General features: G+C 35.1%; 1 protein-coding gene across 1 annotated transcript in view; it reads right to left on the bottom strand.

Moving 5' to 3' along the window:
* LOC111423062 (TNF receptor associated protein 1) overlaps positions 1-22,166 on the bottom strand; it is a 46,781-nt gene that overhangs the window by 11,587 nt on the left and 13,028 nt on the right. Inside the window, exons 3-4 of the mRNA XM_071194820.1 lie at positions 2,566-2,767; positions 1,795-2,359 (exon numbers count right to left, since the gene is read on the bottom strand). Of these exons, the coding sequence (XP_071050921.1) occupies positions 1,795-2,359; positions 2,566-2,683 (683 nt within the window). The 5' untranslated portion in view covers positions 2,684-2,767. The remainder of the gene's footprint in view (positions 1-1,794; positions 2,360-2,565; positions 2,768-22,166) is intronic.

Raw genomic sequence — 22,166 nt, 5'->3', positions numbered from 1 at the left:
AACTCGATTTATTTTCTAATGCCTCACGAGACCTTACTGGTGTATTATACAGCTCATTTTTGATTTTGCCCCATAAAAAGAACCTAAAGGTGTGAGGTCAGGTGACCTGGATGGTTTTAACCAAAATAAAGTAAACAATCCAAATTATATGTACAATGGATATTGTACATTGTAAGTTCCTATCAGCTACAGAACATTTAGTATAAAAGAACAAAAAATAAAGAAAAAATAAAAGATCAAAAATAATTGAATTAAACTTAATTGTTTGATCGCGTTTTTCTTTTAAAACTAATTTAATACAACTGTTAATTTACACCATTATTAAAAAAGAACCACTGACTAAAGCATAGCAGTGATCACTGCTCAAGAAAGAGCAAATCAAGAGGGACATAGCGTAGTTTATACTATTAAACCTAGCTACTATGCGTCAAAAGTTGTAATACATTTTCCGAAGGTACTAAAACGTTAAAAAATAACGAAAATATTTTTTTTTCAAAAATTATAAGCGGTCGTGAAAATTTTTTCAAGTAAAAGTTATGTGAAATTATACTGTCTACCCAACTGAAGAAAAAAAAATTATAGATTTAAAAAATAGGGAAGTTAGTACTCACTCCGGTATAACCGGAAGTACAAAGAGAATGATTTCATGTCGTAATAATCCGTTTTAACAGCCTAATTATGCATTCCAAATGGTTTTCTTATATCACTAATAATAAAAAAAAATATGGGGGTGAGCCACTTTTGAAGGATAGCCAGTATTTCAAAGAAGACTTGAACGAGATATAAAGTGTGCTATATTTTTGGAAAGGAAATTTTATGCTCTCGTTGAATTTGCAAAAATATATAGGGTGTTACATTAAAAAAAATCATTTTTATGTCAGTAAGTACTAAAATATAGCTTTGAGGGAAAGCTAACTTATTTCATCGAATTCTACATGAAAAGTTGCGTAGGAAATGTTTTCACAGAAAGGAAGATTTTTCAATAAGAAAAAAGTTATGACGACTTTTCGAAAATGCGCTTTTTTGAAAACATCCTGTATCTCTAAAACCGTAAGAGATATCGATATGCGGTTTGCGCCATTAAGTTTCTTATAAAAAGAGCCTCAGACACTGATAGTTATATGAGTTATAAACACTTAAGTATTTTAGAAGTTCAGTATTCAGTATTTGAGTTGTGTTTATAACTCAAAAACCGTGATGACTAGAAAAATTCTACGTGCACCCTTGGATTCCACGTGAAAAAATCTATTAGAAACCGTTTTTACTTTTTTACTAAGTTTCCGGATAGCCAAGATACAGGGAGGTGTCTGAAAATCGTAAATTTCAAACAGTCCCTGTATATCAAAAACGAAGAGGGCTATGAAAATTTAGTTTGCGCCATTGTAAGTTTCGCAAAAATGTAGCTCAGGTTCGCGAAAGCCGCAACTTTCTATCTTTCATAATAACTGAGATACCCTGCAAACCCATCGAAATTTGGACACCCTGTACAGTGTGTTAATTGTAATACGCGATTTGCCATACTGTGATGTTGGTTGCATACTTGCAATGATGACGTCGGATACAATAATTAATTAACACACTGTATATGGTTATAGGGTCGATGACGTCACAAAAAGTGACGTCACGTCGAAACTTTAAAGTGATTTTTCGGTAAGTTTTACACTTTTCCGCAATTTTCTTTTATTTGTAACGGCTTATTTGAGTGATTTCCCGTCGATTAAAAAAGAATTCTCAATCTTTAAGCGACATGATGATTCTTAAATTACACTGTAATTTCTAAAAATTAATTTTTACCCTTTAGATGACCATTTATAACCTTGCGTACTAATCGCCGATTTTGAATAAACCTCAACTTTATCTGCAACCATAAACGCGCTGTAAAATCCAACTCCAAATTGCCCAATAATTTTTTGGGTGTTTTCCCCCGTAGCTGATTTCTTTTTTAATCCTTCAATAAACTGTTTAGATCCAGATCGAGCAATTACACCTAAATTTGATAACATTTCTTCTTTGGTCATTCCTATACCAGTATCTTGAATCGTTAATATTCGTTCTTGTTTATTTGTAGAAATATGAATTTCTAATTTTCGATCGGTATCTTGTAAACCTTCGACAGTCCCAGATAGGCTTAAATATCGAAATTTCTCCAATGCATCGCTTGCGTTTGAGATTAATTCGCGTACGAAAACCTCTTTTTCTGAGTATAACGATTGCGCGACGATGTCCAATAACATTCGCGTTTCAGCTTGAAATTCATGAGTTGATGAGGAGCCAATTGTTTTTTCAGTATCTTTAATGATCGAATGATGTTCAGGATTGGGTTCTGCATTAGCACTGAATAATCTTGCTATTAAATTGGCTAAAATCACAAAATAAATTATTAAAAAATAATTTCTCAATAGATGGCGCTACTAATCTGTCATTATTTTATTATAAATTATTAATTAATTAAATATTGAGTTAATAAATCAATTTTTAATGATCTCAATAAATATTAAACGATTCTTTATTTATTTTTGATTAAAAAATTCAAAATTAGTAAAACATAACCTACAAAAAATTTACCTTGCGGAGACGCAGCATGTTTCAAGACATTTTGATTTAAGACTCTTCTGTTAGTTTGGCTGAGAGTAAGAGTTCGGCCTAAGCGTAGCAAACGTTGGAAACGTGAAAAACTCGACATTTTGTTGATTATTAACGGAGGTATGAGGAATTTTCTAGAATTAACCTCAATTCGGTGTAGAACCTCACGCCGAAACTAAACGAACTAAACAAAACAAATTGAAGTTAGCTACAATTGTCAAAAAAAATTTTACCCTACGATTATAGCTGGCGCTGCTTTCGTTAATATCAAATTAAAATTAATAATTATTCATAATTTTAACTTAAAAATATTAACATTATATAAATAAAATTAATTTAAAGAAAAATAATGATTCATCAAATCTTCCACTTTAAAAATTAATAATTTGCGCTTTTTATTTTTCGGTTATAGATGTCGCTAATGATACATTTATTTAATTGTCAAAAATTATGAAATGTCAGTTATAATTTTCGTAATTGTGAAAAAAAATTAAATATCCATAAATATCCTCAAAACAGTAGTATCAAAACACTAAATCAATATATTGAATAACTTTTTTACACTTTTCTTTTAGATAAAGGTGTTAACCTTAAAAGCTCCAGGTGTAAGGATTAAAGAGACTTTTTTCGTCTAAGAAAGAATTTGTATACGAAAGAATGTCTATACGGAAGAATTTGTGCACAAAAGAATCACCACCGTATTCAAAGACTAAGATTGCGCGATTGGCTTTGATCTTATTTCAAGCGTAAGCACAAATTGCGACAACCACCAACTCTTTCTTTTGCTTACAAGAAAAAAAAAAAGGATTTTTAGAAGTTTAAGGGACACAGTAGCAGTGTGAGATTACTAATCCTTTGGTCCGTAACGTTACTGAGCGTGTTAAAAACACCTTTTCAAGTGCGCTCAAGTGGAGGGATGTTTACTACACTAACACCCAGGTTTTTGTCGGGGAATAGAAAGGGTTTTGATGGTTCAGATCAAAACAGTTTTGTGGTAAATCTATTTAAATTTGAATGTAAAAAAGAATCGGTCCGAAAAGAGAAAAAAAAGTTGTGAATATCGACTTCCTCATTTTCAGGGTGCCCAGAGACAGACAGGCGGAGGAGACACACGTGTTCCTTTACGTATGCAACTAAGGACTTGTTGAAGCAGGTCGGGAACTCGTGTGACGTCGCACGGTTTTACTTTCAAGGTTGAAATTTTATTCTTTTATTTAAAACTACAAAAATCGTCATTTTAATATTTGTTTTTAGTTTTTGGAATTTATCCTTCACGTGTTTAACCCTCTTTCAAGTGTGCGACCCAAAAAGCCACACACCGGAAACCCACATGTGACCTTTCCTCTTCCTTTTCCCTTCGTGCGTCTTGAAGATTCGAAGAAACGGGAATTTCTTTACGGTATAAACCTGGACTCAAGACATAAATCTATCATCCGGTAGCTGCCAGGGTTTCACGTAACATAAACGTTAAATAAGAAGGAGTTTTTGGACACTTTACGAGCGCTTTTGTTGGGCGTCCTTTAGAAATTTCGGTTCAGGTCACATTCGCAAAACCCCTTTCACTTCTTTTCTGACGGCAGAGATCCACCCGAAGTGTCCAAAAATCGTTTACCAAAGTAAACTTTGCGTTAATGATGTAAGACATCCTACTATAGAATTCCGTTTGGGATATTAATGATAGTTTTCGATGGTTTTGTAATAACAACAAAGGTTAAATTCGATGGAAAAACGGCGATTCTTAGAAGGCACACGTGTTTTTACACTTTTAAGAGATATCTTGTTCTTTTTTTGTCTCCTTTTTTTGTGGGGTATTGAGGCCAGGGTTATTTCAACTTTTTGCAAAATATTCAAAAATGTTATTTTTGAGACATTTCTCAATGGGGGGGCTAAAACAAGCGTATCTGAAAGGTCTTGTTCTCGGCAGGTTGGAGTTGCGTAACAATAAAAAAAAACTTTAGTCCCTTTTGCGAATAACCGGCATAAATCTGTCTTGGTTCAAAAGACACTGGAATTTGCGTGCCGAGTTAACGGTAAATATTTTTAAGAACAATCGATGTAGTTGAATGTTTTGAATGTGTCGTTTTTGGTTTGGAAAGAGGAAGTAAGAAAAAAGAGGGGTAGAAAGTGGTGAATATCATCAAATAAATGAAGCAGCTGCAACTATGAGAAAAAAAAATCCATTATAATCGTAAATATATGCAACTTTGCGCAAAATCGTATTCGAATGAGTATCGGTTTCGTCGAAAAACGATTTTTGTGCAGATCTGTACCCCCTTTGATAATAGGGTGAGAAGGGCTTTTGTGAAGAGTTTCTATAGGAAGTCCGGTTTTAACCGATTTTTGCATTTTCAAATTTTTGATGTATTTTCATTGATATTAACAAGAGAATTTGTTGTTTTTACCCTTTAAGGATGGATTTAGAATAAAGGGGTTGGTGAAAGTGGTCCTTTTGTGGACGTATAAAGGGTTGTAATAGTTCCTATTTTACGGTAGTTAACCCCGACCGAAAAGGCCTGTTGGTAATTGGCCCGTTATGTACCTACCCCTTTTTTCGTCAAAGGATAAACCCTGCTGTGGGTTATAAATAGATAAATAGTGGTTTCTATTTATTTATTATCTTTTTATTTAACTTTTTGTTATGTTTTTATTGGAGGAGTAAAGGAAGGAGAATGTAAATAAATATTTATTGCGTCATGATTTTTTTTAGATAACGAGTGGAGTCTTGTTGGAAGATTCAATTGGTATTTCTAAAATGGTTAAAGCTACAACAGCCTTCAGAATTAAAAGAAGAGAAGACCATGAACTTGTAAGTCCTATAGCAACTTTTCTAGAATGTATCCCTCGTTTAAGAAGCACAATCTGAGCTTTTGTTGTTGTTGGAAATTGCGCAGACTCAATCTACCCTATGTATGTATACAATTCAGTTTTTTTGTCAACTAAAACTAAATCCTTAATCGTAGCAGATGAAGACTGATGACGACAAGACTCGGAACAGAATCATTTATATCATTGTTAATAGCTACCAAAAATTGTAAGATATATACCGTTAATTTCATATAACTCGCAATACAGGTGACTGGTACATAAACGTGAATATTGAAATACGTTGTTCTAGAGCTCATTTGTAATTGATTAAGCCAAATATGCCTTATACAAAGCTGAATAGGTTAGGAGTTATTTCAATTTTTTGTTTTTTTGTACAAGTTCAGTACATACTCTTACAAATCTTGAAATTTAGAGAGTAATAATAGTTTCTTTGGCAATGTATTGACTTCTCTGGATAGATTACACTCTAATACACATTTTAAGTTGAAAAACATTTTAAATATTTCGATGCTTTAAAAATATAGGGTGTGAAATATTCGATTTTTAAGTTAATTTTTAAATAATGTGTTCTTTTACGAGCGTTTATTTCAAAATTTTGATAATACATTTAGCGTACCAATTATTGTAAAAACTTCTCTGTTTTCTTACATTTCGAATAAGGTATTAAGCATGGCAAAATGTCTTTCTAATTACCCAATAATAAGATAACAAGTGGGGCAAATACAATTTTGACAACCTACCCAAAGTTAATAAAAGTCAAAATCGATTACACCTACTATTTATTGTTGCTTATTGGAACTAAAACATAACGTTAATTCAGACAACCATAAAAAATTAAGCAACTAACATTAAAAAAAAAATTAACACAATCATGTGACATAACTTCTAACTCAAAAAAACTCAGCGCGAAACACAATTTGCAATAAGGAACCAACTGGAAAAAACCTTACCGTCAAGAGGGGGTCCAATTACAAGTCTGCTTCAAAAACTGCACCTTTATTCCTAATACATGTTTGAGCCCTTTTTCTTATTTCCGACCTTGTTATTTTATTTGTAATAGTAGTTCTTAAAACATTTGCTTCATTTTGGATTCTCTCTATTAATTCATCCCTAGTATTGAAATTGTTTAACCGATGGTTGTTAACCATTAATAAATTGAATTTCAACCGCAGGTGTAATCGATTTTGAATTTTATTCACATTGAGTAGGTTGTCAAAATTGTGCTCGCACCAATTGTTATCTTATTATTGGCTAATTGGAAAGACATTTTGCCATGCTTCATACCTCATTCGAAAGGTAACAAAACAGAGAAGTTTTTACAATAATTTGTATGCTGAATGTATCATCGAAATTTTGAAATAGACGCTCATGAATAAACACTTTGTTTGAAAATTAACTTAAAAACCGAATATTTCACTTCCTGTATTTTTAAACCATCGAAATATTTACAGTATTTCTTGACTTTAAATGTGTATTAGGATGTAATCTATCCAGAGAAGTCGATACATTGCCAAAGAAACTATTATTACTCTCCAAATTTCAAGATTTGTAAGAGTATGTACTGAACTTGTACAAAAAGCAAAAAATTGAAATATTTTCTAAATTATTAACTTTTCTATAAGGCATATGTAGCTTAATCAATTACAAGTGAGTTCTAGAACAACGTATTTCAATATTCACGTTTATGTACCAGTCACCCTGTATATGAATGCAGTAACCATAGTTACGAAACTACTATGAACTTGCACTGTCCCACATGAAATGCAACATAGCTTGCTTAATAGTACAGACATTGGGTAGTTTTGCAAAGGAAAAGTTTTGCTTGGAAAAGATGACGTCCTTATGATAACTCTGATTCTAGTTCTAAGTATAGTGTTAGTTCTAGTTTTACACTTACACTGTCACTAACATTACACCTAGAAACATTTGGGCTTAGTCGTACGTCTCTTAAGACGGCTAAATCCGAATGATTCTAGTTTTTGGTCTAGCGCTGCATAAGAAACAAAGCTAGAACTAACACTAGACCTAGAACTAAAAACGTTCGGTTTTAGCCGTGCGTCTCTCAAGACGGCTAAACCCGAATGATTCTACTTCTAGGTCTTGTGTTAATTCTAGTGGCAGTGCTAATGCAAAACTAGAACTAACATAAGACCTAGAACTAGAAACATTCGGATTTAGCCACAAGTCTCTTAAGACCGCTAAACCCGAATGATTCTAGTTCTAGGTCTTGTGTTAGTTCTAGTGATAGTGCTAGTGTAAAACTAGAACTAACACTAGACCTAGAACTAGAAACATTCGGGTTTAGCCGTGCATCTCTTAAGATGGCTAAACCCGAATGATTCTAGTTCTAGGTCTAGTGTTAGTTCTAGTTTTACACTAGCACTATCACTAGAACTAACACAAGACCTAGAACTAGAAACATTCGGGTTTAGCCGTGCATCTCTTAAGACGGCTAAACCCGAATGATTCTAGTTCTAGGTCTTGTGTTAGTTCTAGTGATAGTGCTAGTGTAAAACTAGAACTAACACTAGACCTAGAACTAACATCTTGAGAGACGTACGGCTAAACTCGAATGTTTCTAGTTCTAGGTCTAGTGTTAGTTCTAGTTTTAGTTCAATAAAAATATGTAACGCGTCTAGGAATAAAATAAGAATAATAAAATAATAAATAAATAGGAATTCTAACATAGGAATATTTTATGCTTAAATTATATTGACATGTTGCATTTTATGTGGGACAAAGTAAATAGGTACGCCCTGGTTTCTATGGAAATATATTTTTGTATATTGCATCTTAAGTGAAATATAAATGCATCTATAACACGAGAAATTACCAGAAAAAAGAAAATTGCTAACGAATTAATATAATTTCAAATCTCGTAATAGATGATAAAAAAAAATCGAGAATAGAAAGGTAATAGGAAATGTTAACACAATACAAAAGTCATTAAATATCTCTTAAAGCGTTGAAAACTAAACCCATATGGTGTTCGAGAAGTTATTTTCGATCGGTTTCTCTTAACTAAAGCAAAACTGACCATCGCTAATGGTAAATTTCGCACTACGGGTCAGTAAACCCGGAAAAAAAATAGTTTTTCCCAAGGAACTTGAAGGAAGAAGAAATTTTTCGACTATTTTAGATCATTTTTTATCTCCAACAAAAAAATACCTACACCCACCGTGAAATTCGATCATTGTGCGATTTTAAATGATTTTTTGCCCAATTCCTGTAGATGACCCACAACGTGTTCTGTGCAAATACACATCTTTAGGTAGTAGCGGCCGAACTTGGTCTTTGTTCACGTCCTACACATGTTTTGCAATTCTCGATGACCTTTTGTGCCGCACCGTTCTTTTTTTACCTAAAACTCGAGGACTTCCGTATATCTTTTGTGGTTTTTTCCATAGAAATCGAAAGCGCCAGAAGTATCAAATATCTCATGTATATGAAAATCGAGATGATTTTTTTTTGTTAGACCAAAAAATTCTACGTTAATTTCGAACGTTCGCGGGGGAAGGGAGGGAAAACCTGGGGGTATAATATCGATTAAACAAAAATGGCGCAGAAACTCCTGCTCTCTCTCAAAAGGGCTACAGAAAAAAAGGGGAGATGAAGGAAAACGAAGAGGAGGGCGTCGCAACTCTCGTTCTACATAATACACTAAAAGCTGATAAATAATTTCGCGACTTTTAAGAGAAAGCTTCGAGACTCCAGAAAACCCCATTATCGAGGGAACGGAGAACGCGGAAAAGCGACACGGAAATTTATATCGTCGGACGAAGGAGGTTTTTAACTCCGGAAGGGACTCAAAAATTGGTTAAAAGTACCTAAATTACGGGGCGCTTTTTAATTTTTAAAAACGACCCGCCGGCGGCGCCTTTCAAAACGTAACGATACCCGCTCCTTCTTTTTTCTTTTAACTTCCCTGGTCCATATACCACACGGGGAGCGTCTCAAACAATAGCCGAAATAATAATTTTTCTGTCTCCTAATGATTTGGCGAAGTGACCTGCTAAGATTAATGGACTAAAGCCGATAGAGAGGAGCCTATTTTTACCTTTATTCTTTTTGTTAGGGGGTGGAATCCGAAAATGGTAGCCTTTTAGATATTAGGTAAAGGTGAGAATTCAGTTTTATTTAATTTAGAAATAAATTTTTTAATCTTTCTTTTAACACTTTTCAAAACTTTCAATAGTATAAGATATCATTATCTCAATACATTAATTTTATATGTTATATAAAGTTCAAAATAATTAAGCAGCTTTACGAACACAAAGAAAATTTTTAATTCAAATTTGATATTATAATTTCAGCAAGCTAAGAAGTTGCCCCAAGTATCTCCCTGTATGTTTCGACGACTATCTATCGCTTCCCATAACAACAACAAGACTAGCAAGTCTCGAAGTCTTGGAAGAAAGTCTGTAAACCTACCACGCAGCAAGAAAATGCTGAAATCCTGTCTTCATGGAAGATTTTGGAATGGTTTTATTGCTAACAGTCAACGCTGCTCAAGCCCGCAAACATAATACCCCAGAATATTACTCTTTTAGAACACCAAAATCCTATTGCAAAGGTTTTCTGTAATGATTAGGTGGGTTAAACGCTCACAATACAAGAAACCTGCCCTGGAAGTCTTGGAAGAAAGTCTGTAAACCTACCACACAGCAAGAAGATACTGAAACCCTGCGTTAATGAAGGATATTGGAGTGGTTTTATCGTTAACAGTAAATTCTGGTCAAGCCCGCAAACACAATACCTAAGAATATTGCTGTTTAAGAACACCAAACTCCTATTGCAAAGTTTTTCCGTAATGACTAGATAGGTTAAACGCTCAAAATACAAGAAAGCTGCTCTCGAAGTCTGGGAAGGAAGTCTGTAAACCTACCACGCGGGAAGAAGATGCTGAAATCCTGCGTTAACGAAATATTCTGGAATAGCTTTATTGTTAACAGGAAACTCTAGTCAAGCGCGCAAACATAATACCCCAGATTATTGTTGTTTAGGAACACGAAAATCCTATTTCCAAGTTTTTCCGCAATGACTATGGGTTAAATACGCAGAATACAAGAAAGCTGTTATGAAAGCCTTGGAAGAAAGTCTGTAAACCTACCACACAGAATGCAGATGGTGAAATCCTGCGTTAATAGAAGATTCTGGAATGGTTTTGGTATTAACATTAAACTCTTGTCAAACCCGCAAACACAATACCCAAGAATATTGCTGTTTAAGAACACCAAAATCTTATTGCAACGTTTTTCTGTAATGATTAGATGGGTTAAACGCTCATAATACAAGAAACCTGCTCTCGAAGTCTTGGAAGAAAGTCTGTAAGCCTACCACGCAACAAGAAGATATTGAAATCCTGCGTTAATGAAGGATTCTGGAATGATTTTATCGTTAACAGTAAAGGCTGGTCAAGCCCGCAAACACAATACCCAAGAATATTGCTGTTTAAGAACACCAAACTCCTATTGCAAAGTTTTTCCGTAATAACTGGATAGGTTATACGCTCAAAATACAAGAAAACTGCTCTCGAAGTCTTGGAAGTCTGTAAACCTACCACGCAGCAAGAAGATGCTGAAATCTAGCGTTAATGAAAGATTCAGGAATGGTTTTATTGTTAACAATAAACTCTGGTCAAGTCCGCAAACACAATACCCAGAATATTGCGGTTTAAGAACACCAAAATCCTATTGTAATGTTTTTACCGTAATGACTAGATGGCTTAAACGCTCAGAATACAAGAAAGCTGCGTTTTTAAAGCTAATCTACGGATGAGTGACTTGAACCAAATATGTTAGTTCTAGTTTTACACTAGCACTGTTACTATGTAGAACTAACACTATACCTAGAACTAGAAACATTCGGGTTTAGCTGTGCGCCTTCAGACGGCTAAACCCGAATGATTCTAGTTCTTGGTTTAGCGCTGCATAAGAATTAAAACTAGAACTAACACAATATCCCAGAATATTGCTGTTTCAGAACACCAAAATTATATTGCAAAGTTTTTTCATAATGACTAGATGGGTGAAGCGTGCAGAATACAAGATAGCTGCTCTCGAAGTCTTGGAAGAAAGTCTGTAAACCTACCACTCAGCAAGAAAATGCAGAAATGCTGCGGCAATGAAAGATTCTGGAATGGTTTTATTCTTAACAGTAAACTCTGGTCAAGCCCGCAAACACAATACCCCAGAATATTGCTGTTTAAGAACACCAAAAACACATTTTGAATTCTAGATTAACATCGCCGTGCTCCGTGTATTGTACACCATCCTCGAGCTGACATCGCAATCTACACTTAGGTGCAAAAAAAACCGCAACAAGCTAATATTTGGTAAAGTTTAAAATGTGTTAATTTTTTATTTTTCGTTCAATTTTCATGATTTTTTCAGCAAACTGTAGATAAAAATGTCTAATTTCATATTCAATATCTAGCCTTTTGTTAAATGCTGGTTATTTAGTCGGCATACAGGATTAATTGAAACGTCGTTCTAGGATCCTAATTTTAAAACACCTGTAGAATAACTTAGTGTGTAAATGATTTCAAAATTATAATTTTTGTTAAAAACCATTCGTTCCCTACATTTTGTTTTTTTGGTTCATGTCTCTAAGTGTTAAGTTTAGTTTAATCATCTGAATTAGGTTCAACAGAACTATGCAAACAGCGAGTCGAGTTTTTATAGTTAAGTTTCTGATAGTGTAGGTACTTGAGAGGGATGATTAAACTTGCGCCTTTAAATTGGAAAAAGGTTGTAATACACCGGAACTGATGCCGAAATGGAAACCTTCGCACATCAACTATAACAGCTGCATTCACAACGGAATTATGATTATGATAAGAGATCTTTATGTTGGATAAGTAATAAGTTATTGATGTTGGTAGACGAATATGATGATGTGCCAAGAATGATAAAGACCAAAATTCGGACATGAATGTAATATAATAATCATAAACGCCTTAAACACTATCATAATACAAAGATGAAGCAAAATAAATATTTTTCAGTGAGCGAGATCCAGCTATCAGTAGGTGCTAAATCTAACGCCATGTAACAAAACAAACCCAAAACAAATAAATTTAAATTGAATGAATTTTTGCAAAACATAAAATTATAACTCGATGTTCCTCACGTCAAACGTTTGCAAACAGCAACAACTTAGCATCTAACCTCTGAGATCACACTGCTGTTAAAACAATGACTGGAAAACACTTCTCTTAAGCTGCGCATGTGAAAGTTGTTTTATATCATCGCTGATCCCATTAAACATCGCATAAATTTGATATAAGAATGACCGTTGAAAAACTGTAAGCTGGTGGAGAAAGGCGGCCTCGAGTGTTAATCATGTATATCTGTCCCAAATTTAATTAGTTTATAGAGATATCGAGGTGACTTACATAAAAGCGAGTATCTTATACTACAGGGACAAGCATTGTAATTTTCGTCTATTGCGCCTATTTAACCATTGTACATGTTACACATGCTCAATCTTACGAATTCCGCATATGTAGCGTAAACAAGAATTTTCAACAATCAGCACTGCCCAAACATGCATTATAGACAGGTGTCAGATAAGTAAATTGCGATAGAACAAGTGACTCATAACAGCCTCTTCAAGCGCAAAAGTAACACATTTCTGAAGGGAAATAGTTTTCGCAATTATAAGTATGAACTAGAAACGTATTTCGAAATTTGCAAATACTTTGTATCAGCAACCAATGGTATCGGGACTCCTCCGATCTTTAGCTGTACATGTTCCGCCAATGTCTCACATCCACCCACAAACAGCATCATCACTGGATATCATTAATGGAAAATTGTTAACACTATTCAAATCCTCATGCAACCTGCGAAAAGCGTCTTCATATTCCATAGTTCAAGCGATATATACCGTTCATATGATAATCTGCATGCCTCAACTGACATGGAAGTATATAACGAAAATAGTAGTGGGTCCAAGATATTAGCCTGTGGAACCCCTCTATTAATGGGTCTAGGTTCCGATAGGCATCTATCAGTATTCACAACTTGTGATCTACCAGTAAGATAACTTCGAAGTAGCTGTCGCAGCTCACTCGCAATCCCCATGTACCGCAATGCCGAACACAACACATTACGAGCAGTCTCGAATGCTATACTAAAATCCAACAATACTACAACTGAATTTACTTTTAACAAGGCTGTAGTGGTGCTATGTCCCTGACGAAATCCCGACTGACATTCTAGCAATGTCATTTACTTGAACGTATTCATTTAGCTGCTTAAAGATAATTTTTTCAATAACTTTAGAGTTAAAATGGGGCAGTAAGTGAATTGGTCTAAGGTCCTTCGCCTCTACAGGGTTTGATATCTTAGGGAGAGGCTTGACTAAAGACGTCTTCCAGCTCTTAGGGAAAACAGAATGTACCATACAAACATTAACTAATATACAGGATATACAGTGGTGGAGATCAAAGTTAATGATAAAGGATATTAAATACTTTGTACAGCACCCCTACAAAAGTCATTCAATCAAAAAATCTTATAGATTTTATTAAAATCAAGCCTGAGATATGAAATGTAAATAGAATTCTTTGGATCCCAAAAATAAAAACAAAAAACTCGGAATAAAGAAGTTAGAGTTCGATTTTCCACTTAAAATTTTACGCTCCCATTTCAGAACGTCTTCTTTTTTGCAAAAATTAAAACGCTCGACGCGCCAAAAAAAAATTATATTTATGACACCCCTCTTGTCCCTTTTCTGCCCTTTCACAGCGTGGTATTTTTTACTACCTCTCCTTTTTAACTTTTTAAAAGTTTGCCCACAAAAATCTAACCCCATCTTTTACTTTTTTTGTCCATTTCTTATAATATTTCAGGTAAAAATAAATTTAAACCATTTTTTTAATGTTTAAGTGTCTCTTAAAAAGGGTGGCTACTTTTTTTATTGCATCCCTTAATGTTGTGGTTAAAAATGCTAAAATCTAACCCCTTTTCTTATACACTAACTTCTTTTGTTACATTTTCAGGTAGAAATTGTTCTCGTCGCGTATCGATGACATCACGCCGCTTATTATGGAAGGGTTACGATCCTTTTGTAAGGGTTTAACTACCTGTAAATGGTACAGGGATAAAGGATTATTGTAACCTAAATTGCCGGATAAAGATGACAAATCGGTTTTTGATACATTCAATCTGTAAGCAAGTAAAAAATGCCCCAAAAAGAATTTTTTATAACTAAAAACTTTTTTAGTTGGTTTTAAGTTGGTTAAGTTTTAACGCTTAGGGCGTGAAATTAGCTCATTTTCTTATCTAGATTAAACGAAAACAAAAAAAAACACCTGCTTCCACATCCTCCAACGCAAAAACTGATAAGAAACATTAAAAACAACGAATTGAGTCCACCCCAAATTTCCTTTTAAGATAAAAATTAAAAGATTAAAAGAAACACCCGTTTCCTATATTATTTTTATCTAAAAACTTTCTTAAATCCCAAGAGACATCATCAAGAGTATCAAAACACGTTTGGGTTCTTCCGTCACGTTGGGGGTTTATTCGAAGATGGCGCGCGAGGACAGAAGAGAAATTTGTGCGAAACACATGCCGTTTCGGCTTCGAAAAGCAGCCCCCTGCTTGTTCGTTCATTGCGTGAAACGGGGCCGTCCCTGTCCATTCCCGAACGTTATTTATTGCGTCCTGCGGTGCTACGGCGCTGGACCTGGTCCGAGGGGTATAAAAGGGTACTTTTGCAACCGAACGGCAGCCGGCCGCATTTTACGGGGTGAGGAAAAAAATCCTTTTGTCGATGTCCTTTTCAACAAAAAAAAATTTTTTTTCTTCACTGACCACCCCTTATACTCGCCATCGATGATAATCTATTCAAAGAAATTTGTATTTTTTTTTGAAATTATAATTTGATCCGTTAAAAACTTACTAAAACTTAAAATGACAGGTGGTGTAATAAGACGGTTTTAAAAAATAAGGGGTTAATTCCAACCCTTAATACACGCGTACAAGAAGGAAGGGCAGGTGTAGGATTAAATAGTTCGATCGTTGTCTTTAAGTTAACCCCTTAATTTAAAAAAAAATCTAAAAGGGTAACCAAAAAGAATTTTAATTGGGATCTTAAAAAAAACCGTTTAAATTTATTTCCTTTTTGAAGCTTGCTGAAATTAAAAGAAGAAAAGGAAATGTCATAAAATCGTACCATTAAATTTGCGAAATTATCCAACAATAGGCGAACTTTTTTTTTGCTTTTAAGTCGTCTTTTAATCTAGCTTCGTTCCACGCCTAGTTCCGTCTTTAAATTACAGGGTAGATTTTTTTGGCTCGATTTTCTGTTTACCAACGAAACATAAGCCCTATAAAGCCGTTTTGTCTATTCTATTCGGTAATTATTGAGTGTGGTCCTCGAATCGATCAACAGCTGTTGTACTATAAAATTGACCAATATACAATTAATTTAAGAAGAATAATTTGTACTCCATTTTGCTTTTTAGCAAAAAAATACGAAGAGTATGAGTAAGTTCTCGAACCCCTTCGACAACACCAATGGCCAATGGAAACCAATGGACGGTTTCCTCGGTTATAGGGGGAAATTTTAGGGTGGACACCGCATGTTAAGACTAACTCTAGAGGGTTTTTTTGCAGAAACGTCCATCCTTGATCCACGTGCTACATTGCATCTGTCAGCTTATTTTTTATTCCTCTTAACAAAAATGATGGAGTAAAGTAAAGAAATAAAATCTTCGAAGGAAATTTTGTGTTGATTAATGCAAACTTATAACCAGATGTTTTCTTTTCATTGTAACCAACAGAAATCGTAAATTTTAAAGCGATTCACACGAAAACCGATCCTCGGTTCGTTTGGGACATCACGAACACGGAATTATCCCTTTTAAACCCGCAGATTTGATGGTGTTCGTGTCGAAGGTGTCGATGTGCCAATTGAACCGAAAAAAAATCTTAATTATAACTTGAATTTATCTACAGTATTATCTAGTTAATTTCTAGTTCTCGGTCTAGTGTTAGTTCTTGTTGTTGCTTTATAAGATTTCTGATTCATTTACAGGTAGATTTTGAATTCTTTCGAATATTCTTTATCATTTCTTATATTCAACCTGTATCTGTACCACGTATATTTTAAAAAATCGCACCGAACGGTTAGGATTCTTGATATGTTTGACATAGTGGCAGATGACTCTAAAGTTTAGTATGCTAGGGCTAACCCTGTTGTGGATGTTCTAAGTAGTAGGAAAGATATTGAGTGATGATGTTCAGAAATGCCGTAAACAACATTGATGAGGCTATGAATGATATCGCAAGATGTTGGGAGATATCAGTATAGAGTTGGAAAATGCCAGGGATAATGTAGAAGAATTCCATACAGAATGCTGAGGAAGACCAGCGATAATAATAATAATAATAATATTGAAGGTTATCAGGAATAATATTGAGATGTATTAGTAATGATGTTCAATAATACCAGAGAAGATGTCATTAGATGATGGAAAATATATAGAATGACGCCAAAACACTTTGGAAGGCCCACCTTTAATATAAAGGTGGGCCTCAAATCGCAGAGGTCAATATCTTTTTAGGAAAAGCTTTGTATCTCTACCAAGATAAAAAAAAAACGGGTTCGCCTCAAATCCGAGGTTAGAGCCGTCAAAAGCTGACGATTTCGTATTGATATATAAAGTCCAGAGCATCGCTTGCAAAGCAACCTCGGCGGAGTGAAAGTAAATGTCTTCTTATAAGGGACTTGGCATCTTTACTAAGATATATAAGGAACGATGTCGCCTCATATCGCCGAGGTCGCTTGCGGGCGAGGCGCTACATTTGGTTATTCAACACGAAATCGTCCACTTAGAAGATTCTAGCGCCTCGCCCGTAAACGACCTCTGCGATTTGAGAATAAATGTCTTCTTATAAGAAACTTTTTATCTTTACTAAGATATATAAGAAACGATTTCTACTCAAATCGTCGAGGTCGCTTGCGGGCGGGACGCTACATTTTTTAATTTAACACGAAATCGTCCACTTATAAGATTCTAGCGCCTCATCCGCAAGCGACCTAGGCGGTTTGACAATAAATGTCTTCTTATAAGAAACTTTGTATCTTTACTAAGATATATAAGGAGCGATTTTAGCTCAAATCGCCGAGGTCGCTTGCGGACGAGGCGCTACATTTGGTTATTCAACACGAAATCGTCCACTTAGAAGATTCTAGCGCCTCGCCCGTAAACGACCTCGGCGATTTGAGAATAAATGTCTTCTTATAAGAAACTTTGTATCTTTACTAAGATATATAAGAAACGATTTCTACTCAAATCGCCGAGGTCGCTTGCGGGCGGGGCGCTACATTTTTTAATTTAACACGAAATCGTCCACTCAGAAGATTCTAGCGCCTCATCCACAAGCGACCTAGGCGGTTTGACAATAAATGTCTTCTTATAAGAAACTTTGTGTCTTTACTAAGATAATAAGGAACGATTTCCGCTAAAATCGCCGAGGTCGCTTGCGGGCGAGGCGCTAAATTTGGTTATTCATCACGAAATCGTCCACTCAGAAGATTCTAGCGCCTCGCCCGCATGCGACCTCGGCGGTTAAAATAAATGTCTTCTTATAAGAGACTTTGTATCTTTACTAAGATATATAAGGAGCGATTTTAGCTCAAATCGCCGAGGTCGCTTGCGGGCGATTCGCTAGATTTGGTTATTCAACACGAAATCGTCCACTTAGAAGATTCTACCGCCTCGCCCGTAAGCGACCTCGGCGGTTTGAGAATAAACGTCTTTTTATAAAAAACTTTGTATCTTTACTAAGATATATAAGAAACGATTTCGCCTCAAATCGCCGAGTTTGCTTGCGGGCGAGGCGCGGGATTTAATGTATTGATATGAACTCGTCAGCTTTGGGGAGTTCTATTCTTTTGGGTTGGGTTGGGTTAGGTTAGGTTGAGATGCATCAATAATAATGTTGAGTGATGTTAGGCATGTTGGGTTGGGTTGAGTTCGGTTTGGTTAGGTTGGGTTGAGATGCATCAATAATAATGTTAAGAGGTGTTGTGATGTTGTTTGCCAATATCAAAAACGACTACATCAAAGAAAGTTAACATGATACCATGTGATTATTATGTTAACGGATAATGAGGAAAATGTTGTTGTAGGCCAGGACAGCGTTGAAAAATGTCAGGAACAATGCGGATCCCAAGGGAAATACATTGTTCCCAAACTGGGATAATATTAGTTAAACCTTAAGTTTTGAAAGTGAAATGTACGCAGAAAAATTTAAAGTAATATTAAAGTAGTAGACACATATATTATTAATGGGAGAATTAAAACCTATGTTAGTATTAGCATGACTTGGGGTAACTACATCAAAAACACAGAATATTAATAAGGCCGGATAGTTCAATTCACCGCGAGGCGGATAGTAACCAAACTCCAGAAAATGTATGAATCTAAAGCTAAGTTTCCACATGCATGGATTACTGGCACCAGTACGAAGCAAGTTTAGTGGCGCCAATTAGATGGCGCCAGAAGTTGTTTCCATATAATGTTATAATTGTGTACTGGCACAGTCATAAAAATAGCGTCAAGTGATGTACTTCGCGCTGGCATCAATGTGGTAGTCCAAATGTGCTCCTTGAATCTGCACACGTTATTAACAAAAAAAAGCGAAAACGTAGTTGCTGGGTTAGATCGTGGATCGTAGAAATAACCTAGGTGCGTCTAGTACTTTAATTAGAGAATTATGCCATAAAGATCAGGAAGCATTTTTTAATCATTTAACTGACTGAAGAGTTTCATGTTTTTGTTGAGGCAAGTATCCTCTAAAATACAAAAACAACATATACATATGATAGATGCGATTCGAGCTCACGTAAAACTGCAAGCAACTTTAAGATTTTTGGCCTCCGGAGATTCTTTTACATCCTTGCAATATATGTATCGTTTGCCAAAACGTGTGATGTGCTTGATGCTATTTACGAAGATTTTGCCGGAGGTTTCGTCAAAATTAGGAACTGTTTTCTTCATCATTTCAGTTATCATTCTGCCAATTCAGCTATGATTCAGCTATGATGATCCGTGCATGTGGAAACTTAGCTTAATGAACTTACGTTGTACTTTTCTATGGTGGCGATGTATATCAAAAAAGTCGGAGACCAAACGTTATAGCAGTATTCAAGTTTGCTACTGTTTTGATGTCTGCAAACTCTAAGCTATTTCTAGTAACAAAACCCAATGTTTTAAGGGCACTAGCCGACACTTTGTTAATATGTTCGCTAAAAGTCAAAATGCATCAAACCATATCCCAAGGTTCTTCACAGTAGAAATACTCGATAGATGATCCGTCCCAATCCTATAGTCATAGTACACAACGTTCCTTTTCTGGTTGTATGTCATCACCTGACACTTGGATGTATTTAGGAACAATCTGTTGTACACCATATAGAAAGCCTGTCCAGGTCTAACTGAAGCGATAAACAGTCTCGTTCACTACCAGTAGTGATAAATAATTTGAAATCATCTGCGTAAAGAAGTGCACCTGTAGTGAAGCACGCGGGCAAATCGTTCATAAAGACATTAAATAGTAGAAGGCCCAGAATGGAACCCTGAGGTACGCCACTAGTTACGTTTATATACCCAGATTAAACACCACCCAGTTCAACGTACTGTCTACAATCGCAACCAAATCTCTCCAGTTTCATCGTCAACAACCAAAGATCCAAACAGTCAAATGCCCGTGATAAATGTGATAAAAGTGTAAACTACATCAATTTGTCCACGACGGTCCAGTGTGGCAGATAAATATTGAGCAAAACTTAGTAGGTTAGTGTTAGCAGATTTACCTCTGTGGAAACCATGCTGACATTCCGCCATTCGTGCCTTAGTGTTGAATTTAATTTTGGATGCTACAATTTGTTCAAATAGCTTTGCAAAGTTATTGATGATGGCTATTGGTCTATTTAATTCACTACACAGCATTTATCTCCCTTCTTGTAAACCAAGCAAATCCTGCTTAATTTCCATATCTTTGGAAATTCAGAGTTTTTGATTATTAGGTTGAAAACATGTAAGAGCGGAAATAAGAGTGCAGGATGTTGAGTACCAGTAGGGATGTTAAGAAATATCAAGGATAACATTTAGATACATTAATGATGATGAGAAAGGTATTGAAATAGGTCACAATAGCATACAGAAAGGCTAGTGTGATTCCTATATCACTACAGGAGAAGAATCTGGGTCTTATTATTGATTTCAATATCGGCAGCATATTTCAAGAGTTTTAGGTTTGAGTTTTCTAAACCTAAAGGTTTTGTATCCTTTTAGGAATGTTTTCAGCGTCAAGCTTAAGACAATTTTATGTGAAAGCACTGTGCTGTCCATTTTTAATTATTGTGCTCCAGTCTTTAGTTCTTGTCACGATGTGGCTGGCGTGTCTAGGATGCAGCGTGTGCAGAATGCTTGTATGCGGTACATTTTCGACATAAGAAAATATGACCATATAACTTATAAATTGAAGGATCTTGGATGGCTTAATATGAGGCCTTGTATTAAAATGCTATCACTTACACTTTATCATAACATGATTGTTGGTCGCTATCCATCTTACTTAGCTAGAAAGATTTAATTTAGAGGTGACTTGCATAGTGCCAATATCAGAAATAGAAATGTTATAAACCGTCTTAGGCATAGGACCACCCTTTTTGAGCGATCATTTACCTACAGTGTATATTCTCTATACAACTCTATCCCAGATTATATAAAAGTGAAACGTGGCCGTGCGTTTAAATGTTTGCTGTTTAATTACCTTTTCAACATGCAGTGATTTTAACATTCAGGAACATCCCGGAAGGTTGTTAAATTTATGTTATGTTGTTTGATAGCATTAGCTTTAAATTTTGATTCTTTAAGATCGATAATTTGGGGATAATACGGAATCTTAGCTTTAAGTTCTTTTTAGGCATTTTCTGGCCTGTTTTGATAGCTTTTTTAAATTTAAGGTTGCGGTGGAAAAACAGTAATGGTCTTTTGGCCATGGCACTGAATCCGCGACTTTATAATCCTTCAACATTTACTATTATTATTTTTTCTTTAGTTTTTTTAAAATTTAATTAGCATTAATACAGTTTTTGTATATATGTATTGTTGAACAATAAACTATTATTATTATTATTAACAGCATACGGAAAGGTTAGTGTTAGTCTTGTTTTAGTTGTTATTGAGCGTAAGATTGTTGTATATTTTTCATTGAACTAAATCTAAACCTAGAACTAGACAGTTTCGGGTTTAACCGTGCGTCTTCAGACTTTTGGCTATAACACCTTTCCTCGTATTAGTCCGTTACATCAAGGTTTTATTATAATATCGAATTTATTTCTTCTTTAACAGTAAATTATTCGTCTTTTCAAGTAATTTTATGAGCGCATGCTGCATTTTTTTTCTCTCAGTCCCCTATTCGCCATCATCATTTTCGACGTTTCTCCCTCATTGAAAGAAGAAAAAAACGTGGTAGTATAGAAAATCGTATACAGAAAATCGTACTATAACGGAGGGGTTCGCGATAAATGAGTAGAGAGAAGAAGGGTCAGTCCCACTGGACCATGTCCCTTCAACTATTCCCAACCAATAGCAACAACGGATTAGAACTACACCGAAAAGGAACAAAAAAATCAATAGGGGTTCCTACAAGAATCATTTTGATGAATTTTATCACATAAATATTTTTTAGCCTTTTTAAATTATTAAAGTAAACACTCCTTTATAACTC

Source organism: Onthophagus taurus, chromosome 3, assembly GCF_036711975.1.
Source record: "Onthophagus taurus isolate NC chromosome 3, IU_Otau_3.0, whole genome shotgun sequence".
Lineage (NCBI taxonomy): Eukaryota > Metazoa > Arthropoda > Insecta > Coleoptera > Scarabaeidae > Onthophagus > Onthophagus taurus.
The sequence above is the reverse complement of the archived record's forward strand: the minus strand, read 5'-3'. Positions and strand labels throughout refer to the sequence as shown.